At 28.5% G+C, this 9,045-nt stretch overlaps 1 protein-coding gene across 1 annotated transcript; it reads left to right on the top strand.

The window, feature by feature from the left end:
- The first annotated feature begins 1,176 nt into the window (after nucleotides 1–1,176).
- Nucleotides 1,177–7,478, top strand: LOC107464795 (AP2-like ethylene-responsive transcription factor AIL1). Its single transcript, XM_016083765.3, has 9 exons — nucleotides 1,177–1,761; nucleotides 1,927–2,545; nucleotides 3,164–3,246; nucleotides 4,118–4,126; nucleotides 4,357–4,445; nucleotides 5,275–5,348; nucleotides 5,483–5,533; nucleotides 5,887–5,963; nucleotides 6,600–7,478. The coding sequence occupies exons 1-9, from the start codon at nucleotides 1,587–1,589 to the stop codon at nucleotides 7,160–7,162; spliced, it is 1,740 nt and encodes a 579-aa protein (XP_015939251.1). The 5' UTR covers nucleotides 1,177–1,586; the 3' UTR covers nucleotides 7,163–7,478.
- Nucleotides 7,479–9,045: the final 1,567 nt, after the last annotated feature.

Here is a 9,045-nt window from a genome sequence, read left to right as displayed (position 1 = left end):
ATATTTATTGTAAAAATAATAGTGACATTTCATCTAGTTATTTAATTGTCAAACAAGTCAGATAGTTCAAATATACATGACTTATTAATTAAATCAGTAATTTTTTATTTTAATAGTTTAACTGGTTCGATGATCGTTTTGATAGCTATGTTGAATAGTACTTAAAGTTACCAAAATTATAAAATATAAATTTAAAAATATAAGATGTTCGCAACATTTTATATTAAAGTTGCTATTTAGTATTTACTATTATTAGGATCTTCTAGAAAGAGTCTATTATCCTTATCAAAATGTTTAGTGGAAAATGATTATTATAAAAACAAAATTAAATTTTTAGTATTTCGTATATTAGTAACAAATACAATTTTTAAAAATAAAAAATAATAATCGTAACACGTGTTTTAAAATTTTGTTAACAAGAAGTATAATTTATATTTAAGCTTATTATTGGTAGAAAAGTTTTGAATTATTTTACTAAAATTATATTTTTACATTAATTATCTTAACAAAATTATTAAAACATCTAGAAATATATTTTTTACAATAAAAATTTATTTTTCCACAAGAAATATTCACTTAGTAATAAAAAATAAATGGATCAAATAATTTAAGAGAGAACTATTATTTTCTTAGTCTAAATAGTAATTTTATAAATTTGCTTTTAATTAAGAGAATTTCAACGTATTTCGATCGTTTTTCATTCCATTGAGAATTTAAAAATAGACACTTACTTAAAAAGTAAGTTAGAAATTGATAACTTTTATTTTTGGTAAACAGAATAGCCATAAACATCTGAAGATTTTGGAATTTAAATTTTTGACTTTTCGGATCTAAAATTCTAATAACATATTATGATATTATTCATTTAAAAAGTTTTAACTGATGAAAAAAATAATACTAATAATTATATCTTTAATATTTTTTAAACTTCTATTATACACACTGTATAAATATTTTTTCAGTTTCCTATACTTTTTCATAGAATAATTGTTAATAAAATACTTATTTTAATTATTATGAATTATTTAATAATTGTTTGCAAGACACTGCTACATGCCATGGCCACCTCTGCACAAATCTGAGAAAGAAATGAAAGAGCTGGCACAAAACCCAATACTTTCATTAGAAAACACAGACACGGCTTAGAATATAAGACGAGAAAAGCTTTGTCTAAAACTCTCACCTCTTTATTCACTTGCACTTGCACTTGCACCCACCAACATCATCTAAAACCAACCCAACCCAATCCCAAACAACCAAAAGAAAAAGAAAAATTCACACTTGTAGACTTCTAGTACTTCTAGACTTCTAGCTATAGCTTAAGGAGACCCACTCAACCCACAAGATATATATCAAAATTAAAGTTCATACCATCTTATCAAAAGAAAAAGAAAAAAAAAAGGGGGGTATACTAGTACTTGAAGATTTGAACCCCATCCCAATAGCATCCATCACCACCAGCTTTGAAGTTTGAGCTTGCTCAAAGTCCAACATTATTCTGTATTCTCTGTTTTGGTGGGGTTAGGAGTTTATATAATTTTCTTGAGAAAAGGAAGAGTTTTTATTTGTGTTTGTTAGTGAAAAACATGAGCAATTGGTTGGGGTTTTCTCTGACTCCACACCTGAGGATTGATGAAGAATTTGAGAGACAAAATGAAGAGCGTGGAAATGGAGGATCTTATCCTCCTCCTGTGATGCCTTTGCGCTCTGATGGCTCTCTCTGTGTTGCTGACTCCTTTTCTCGCTCTGCTGCACCTCATGGTATTAATTCATTCATTGCATGCCTTCTTCAACAACGTTTTTGCATGTTGATAAATTCTTCTGAAATTTTTACTTTCTTTCTTCTGTTATAATGATCAATTTCGCTTGTTTTGGGTCCAGTGAAAACAAAGCATATGTTAATGGTTTGTTTTATTTATGTTTTAGAATGGAGATATGAGAATGCAATGGGAAGTGGAAATTCAAATGAAGAAGGTCCAAAGCTTGAAGACTTCTTAGGATGCTACTCAAATCCATCACCACTTGCGGAAACCAAAGCATTTTGTCAGCAAAACCGAAACCAAAACCAACAAAACAACTTCTCAAAGATGAATATGAATGTTGAAACATCATCGTCACTGTTCCAATCATTCAATCCCTACAATGATAGCAGAAGCAACCACAACCATCATCATCATCATGCTCTCATAGCGGGCAACGGGGTTTACAAGTCATCATGGTTGGCACAAACTTGTTGCTCATCTTCATCTTCAGCGGAGGCAAATCAAAATAGTAGTAGCAATAATAATAATAATAATGGTGGGTGCAATTTCCAATCTCTGTCACTGACTATGAGTCCGAGCAGTGTTCAACAACAAGAACAAAATGGTGGGGTGGTGGTGGTGAGTGGAATGAACCACCAAGTAGTGCTTCATAATCAACATAATCAGGTTGATGATGACACTCGTAAAAGATCCATTGCTAAATCTCAAGGGAGAGAACCGGTGCCTCGAAAATCTATTGACACTTTTGGCCAGAGAACTTCTCAATACCGTGGTGTTACAAGGTAATGTCTAGTAATAATATTAATATTGAGAGAAACTATACTCACCAACTATAGGATAAAACAACTCAGTTATTTTTTATTTTTTTATAATGTCATTTTATACATATTTTTTACATGCGTAATTTTATATAACAAAAATAATATTATCAAAAATAAAAGTGAAAATGTGTATTTTTCAATAATAATAATAATAATAATAATAATAATAATAATAATAATATTTTTTTTTTACTTAATAATGTGGTTTTATTTTTCCTAAAATCTCATAAGGCTAATGAGAAATATTTTAACATACTTAATTATGCCACATTTAATATATACTTTAATAACAATCATATTTATTTCCTTTTCTACCATATTTAAAAAGGTTTGTAAAAAGGTATATTTAAAAAATTTATTTTTCCGTAAGATGAAAAAAAAATATGTTGTTTTGAATGTATTAAAATGTTTAAAATTGTTCTTTAAGAAAACTTTTTTTTTAAATCTGTTAACAAATGCTGTAGTTATTAAAGCAGTAGGTAACAAAATTATAAAAAAAAAATAGAAAAGTATAATATAGGATTCATGAATACACATGTTGCTGAATTGTTCTTACCTTTTGATGCATTTTGTTATTAGGCATAGATGGACGGGTAGATATGAGGCCCATTTGTGGGATAATAGTTGCAGAAAGGAAGGACAAACAAGAAAAGGAAGGCAAGGTGAGAAAAACGTTTACTTATTTATTTAATTATTTATTTACGGTCGGTCATTGACCAAGGTCCAGTGGCAAGGCCCCTTTGGTTGACAAAGTGAAAATAATGCACATTATTTTCTTATATGAAAGTAGCAATTCTTTCTTATTTACAAAACAAATAGTTGCTGCACCTTAAATGAAGCAACTTGTGGGAACTTTTTTTTCCTTTCAATAAGCAAAATAAGACAAGTCCTTTTTAACATTTTGCAATTAATAAACAACTTGAGTTAATTACTTAATTTAGTAGCCAGTTCACTTGTTTAAACAAATAAATGTCAAAATTCGAATTCTATCCTATGCATGCACTTAAGGTAGCGTCTAGAAAAGAGACAGAAACTGAGAGACTGAGACTGAGAGATAAAGACAGAAAGATAGAGGTCGAGAGACGGAGACAGAGACTGAAATAAATTTTAGTATTGTGTTTGGTATAAAGTGGGAGACAGAAACTGAAATAAAAATAAAACTCTAATTTAATTTGTAAAAAGGATAAAGTTGAAATTAATTCATTGAAATAAGAGTATTTTAGGTATAAAATGTTATTAAAGTTTTAGTTTCTGTTCTAAAAAATTTTAGTTTCGTGTGTCCCCACTTTTAATTTTGGAGTTACTAAAATACTTAAATTTTGGGAACAAATACTGAAATTTTAGTTCCAGTCTCTGAGCTAATGATACCGACTTATCTTCTAATTTCCGTCCTAGTACCTCAAAACAAACGTTACTATATATTATTTGTTTTATTTTGAAAGAGAATATACTAACGGTCTGCTTTTAATTTGATGCACTGGTTGGATTCTTCTCTCATTTGAAATCATGGATGGGTTGTTCAAATGTTCACAGTTTACCTTGGTAAGTGAGTAGTTACATTCTCACATGCATATTGCAATATAGCTGTTTGCTTCTTTACCATGTTTGTGAATCTTACTGTTCAGCGTAGCACGTTAAGTGGTTAGATACGCTACTGAATATATTAGTATTAATTATTTTTATTGTTGTTGTGCATTGGTAGCTGTGCTTCTTTTAATTTCTGCACATATATAATTGATTTCTATTGGCAACTATTATTAATTTATTATTAGGTGGTTATGACAAAGAAGAAAAAGCAGCAAGAGCTTATGACTTAGCTGCACTCAAGTATTGGGGTCCAACAACTCACATAAATTTCCCTGTAAGGTTTCTGCTTCTACAGTTTCTTTTCTCCTTTGGAAAATTAAAGTCTTCCATTTTAATTTATTTGATCATAACAATTAATTCAATTGAACCTGTTATTTAGAAAACTGATTAAAATATTATGAAATTTCATTTACATTTTGTCTCACAACATTTGTGACCTCCATATTTTTATGTAAAATTTATTGTGAATTGTCTGTTGTTATACCGTTAAATTAATTATCATGTTAGTAGAAATTCAATGTAATTTTTATTTTCCATTTTTCATATAAGATGTTACTTCTAAAAACTTCCCATTTAGATTATTCTTGATTTTAGAGCTCTCAATATAGCCAAAGTGATAGATAATTTCCTATAATTTTCATGCATTGTTAGTTTAAAAAATTTATACAGACAACTAATTGTTTGTAGTCATATCAGTAAAATTAACTTATTTTTAAAACCAATTATTTAAAAAATCATCTAATCGTATAAATCTGATTGAATAATCATATAAAATTATTTAACCAATGAGCTATAGTTCAAATGGCATGAACTCCTCTTCTCACCTAAAGATCTCGAGTTCAAGCCTCACTCTTGACTTTGGAAAAAAAATCATATAAAATTTTTTACATTCTCAATGTATCAAAATTAAATTCTATAAAAAAAAAAAACTAAAAGCTTTTGTGTGTATTTAACTAATGTAGAAGCTATATGAAGCATTATATGGTACCTGTGATATATAAGTGGAGTATTTAATTTATGTAGCTTGAAACCAATATATATGTTTGGTACATGTAGACTGTAGTAGTGACTCTACATATGTATATTGCTTCTTAAATGCTCAGTTAAGCACTTATGAGAAGGAACTTGAAGAGATGAAGCACATGAACAGACAAGAATTTGTCGCCAATTTGAGAAGGTACCATTAAATTTCTATCCATGTGATTTTTATTTAGTAACTATTTAATTTTTCTTTTTTTCTTAATTATTAATTCCCCATTATTCAAAATTCATTATTATTATTATTATTATTATTATTATTATTATGTGCAGGAAGAGCAGTGGATTTTCAAGAGGGGCATCTGTGTATAGAGGCGTGACAAGGTATGGCCAAAAGTGATGTGCTTTTATAATATCATTAATAATAAAGTTCACAATTAAATTATTTACTGCAATTTCAGCTTTTTCATTAACACCAGCAATTATTGCAAACATCCCCCCTTTTTTTTCTCCTTGGATTATTTATTATTGAAAAACTCTTTGAGATCAGTAATTTTTAGTAATTTTTGTCGTCAGTTGATCAGCACAAATATTAAATTATTTTTAACAAATAAATTTTACTAATTCATATGTACAAATTATATATTTTTTGTGTGTAAAATTCTTATAAATATTGGTGTAAATTATTGTTGGCCGTAGCATTGCACTTTTTTAGTATTATTATTTTATTGTTATAGGCACCATCAACATGGAAGGTGGCAAGCTCGTATAGGAAGGGTTGCAGGCAACAAGGACTTGTATCTTGGTACATTTAGTAAGTTCTGCCACCAACCTCCCTCTATTGCCTCTCTATTCTAAGCTTCCTTATTTTCCCACTTTATATTTAGTAATTAATTTCTTGAAATGACTTAAATGCATTGTGTTTGAAATTTTAATAAAGTCCACACTCATAGATTATCATATATAGTACAGGATGTAAGAAGTTAATTTTGATCACTATGATATAGATATATACAACGTATCTGCCTTGTAAAAAATTTATATTATTTCTAATAATAATGTGAACATATTTTATCTTTTCAACCTTTTACTTTTTAATTCCAATAAGCAGTAATTTCTCCGGTTAGAGTAATTAAATGCAAAGGTGCATAATACACAGATAAACTAATTATAATAATGGTGTGGATCTAATAGAAATTTTGAATATAAAGTTATACTGAAATGCTAACCACTATTTTTGGTAGAGAATCCGTACTATTAAATTGTTGGTGCATGATGCACCAATTTTGTGTTGTTGCATCATAGTATTATCTTTTTTGTTTCTTTAAGCTAATGTATGGTAGTGAGATATAAGATTTGATTGGGTGAGTTTGTAAGAAAAGATTTTTTTTATAAAAAAATAAAAGTAATTTTATGTTTGGATATCTAATTAGTTTTAATAATTTTATAGGTACACAAGAAGAAGCTGCAGAAGCATATGATATTGCAGCAATCAAGTTCAGGGGAACAAGTGCCGTGACCAATTTCGACATAAGCAGGTACGACGTGAAGAGGATTTGCTCGAGTTCGACCCTAATCGCCGGAGACCTTGCAAAACGGTCTCCTAAAGACTCAGCTCTGGCCACCGCCGAGGACTTCAACTCATCCGGTTCGGCCGCCACACCTTCTCAACCAACTCCCCTGGCAATAACTGATGGTGAACAACACTCTGATGAGTTGTCCAACATGGTGTGGAATGGCAACAGCGACGAGCAACAGCAGAATGAGAGCGGAACCATCAACAGAAATGTCGCCGGTCCATTGTCGCAGCAGGTTTCGCCAAGCAACAAGAACGAGGCGAACCCGCCGCAAAGCCCCAATGAATTTGGGGTCAATGGAACGGATTATGGACATGGATATTTCACTCTGCATGGACCACCAAAATATGATGATGGAAACAATGAAAATGAACACAGGATTGGGAATTTGGGTTTGGTTAATCAAGTTCCTATGTTTGCTTTGTGGAATGAATGAGGGGAAAGTTTGGGAGTGTGGAAAAGAATTTTAGCATAGAAAAAAGAAAAAGAAAACAAAACTATGATTAGAAGGAAGAATTATTGAATTATTATTATTATTATTATTATTATTATTATTATTATTATTATTATTATTATTGTAGTTTTTGTAATGGTAACTTAACTTTGTTCTATTCTCAAGGAAGGGGGTGTCAGAATTACAATGTTGATTAGTTGCTATTGAGTATTGTATTTGACTATTTGTATGCATGCTAACATGACAAAGATTATCTTGTATCGGCAAAGAGGAAAATCAGCTTAAATCAGTCATAGGTTTTGTAATGTGATAAAATCTCAAATATGCCTTGTGTCACAAGTTAAGTCAGTTTTGGTTAAATTAGTTATTCCTAGTCAGCAGAATTAGTTGAAGTTAGTTATCTAGTTGATCGAGTCTTATTACAGTGAGATATTTAATTGTAATTGTGTGGTTGAGATTCACTCATGTAATTATGTTATATATAAGCACAAGTGAAGTTCATTTCTAGGATTCACCTTTTTCATTTCAACGAGAAGGTTCTCATAGAAACCCTCTCTGCTATGAAACTTTGCTCTTTTTATCTCTCTGAGATGAAATAGTTGAATTTCATAATACTCAGATGTAAAAGGCCATGATTCTTAGTGATCATGCTATGTGTATACTAAAATCAATTACTAAAGTTAGTTATTAGTATAAAATATATGTTAGAATACAAATACACATTAAAAATAAATTAAATTACATATATATTTATACACAAATACATTGGTGATTGATTTTAGTGGTTAAATTTAATGTATAATTAGTATTTTTTTAATTCATAGTCATGTTATATATCTAAAAAAAAGTAAATTCTTAAATCAGTCATTATGTATTTATAAATAAGTATCTTATAGTTTTCAATTAAATAATCATTTATGAGAATAATTAATTCTATGATAGTAAAATAACTAAACTTGTAATAAATGAATAATAAAATTTGTTTTTAGTAATATAATAATAAAAAAATTAGGACAAATCACCCATATAAACTAAGTTGGGGAAAATTTTACGTGATTCAACTAAACCAATAATCGTTACAGGTTCAACTAAGAGGACATTTCTATGTAATTCGAATTAGTCTAAGTCGAATTACACACACGCACACACAAACACTAATTCGAATCAGCCTGATTCCAATTACATACATGCTGCACATAGTAATTCGAATTGGCCAGATTCGAATTACTCATGATTTAATTCTGCCCATTCTTTTATTAAAAAATTAATAATTTAAAAATTAAAAAATATATTTTATTTCATGCATTAAAAAAACTAACAAAATATTTAATTACGAGACTTCTTTAAAATATTAATGAGTTATCAATTCGAATTTCATAAATACTCTTTTGCCCATTTTTAATAGCTCATGAATATTTTTTAATAAATTTTTTTAATAAATTTATTTAAATTATACCACAAAAAAATATTTTATTCTATACAAAATAATTAAAAAATGGCTTAAAAGATGTTAGGAGTACTATAAAAATTTGTAATGTCCTACTAACTTAGGACATTAAAAAAATACTCTACATAGTCAATAATAATTTAGAAATTAAAGAAAATATATTTTTAATTGTTTTGTATGGAATAAAATATTTTCTTTAGTTTCTAAATTATTATTGACTATGTAGAGTATTTTATTTAAAATTTGAGTATATGCATGTATTTACTTAAGTTATTAGAACATTACAAATTTTTATAGTATTCCTATTTTTTAAGCCATTTTTTTTAAAAATTATTTTGCATAGAATAAAGGGTATTTTAAGCCATTTTAAGCCATTTTTTATGCAAAATAATTTTTAAAAAATGGCTTAAAAAATGTA

The sequence above is a fragment of the Arachis duranensis genome, chromosome 9 (genome assembly GCF_000817695.3).
Source record: "Arachis duranensis cultivar V14167 chromosome 9, aradu.V14167.gnm2.J7QH, whole genome shotgun sequence".
NCBI classification, from domain to species: Eukaryota; Viridiplantae; Streptophyta; class Magnoliopsida; order Fabales; family Fabaceae; genus Arachis; species Arachis duranensis.
Note: the sequence above shows the minus strand (reverse complement) of the source record. Positions and strands in the feature narration are given on the sequence as shown.

What these genes read in the sequence shown, in the direction of transcription:
- LOC107464795 (XM_016083765.3), top strand. Translation starts at nt 1,587, where the DNA reads ATGAGCAATTGGTTGGGGTTTTCTCTGACTCCACACCTGAGGATTGAT. An exon ending in TCGCTCTGCTGCACCTCATG is followed by an intron (nt 1,762 to 1,926) that starts GTATTAATTCAT and finishes TTTATGTTTTAG; the next exon opens with AATGGAGATATGAGAATGCA. An exon ending in CAACTCACATAAATTTCCCT is followed by an intron (nt 4,446 to 5,274) that starts GTAAGGTTTCTG and finishes TTAAATGCTCAG; the next exon opens with TTAAGCACTTATGAGAAGGA.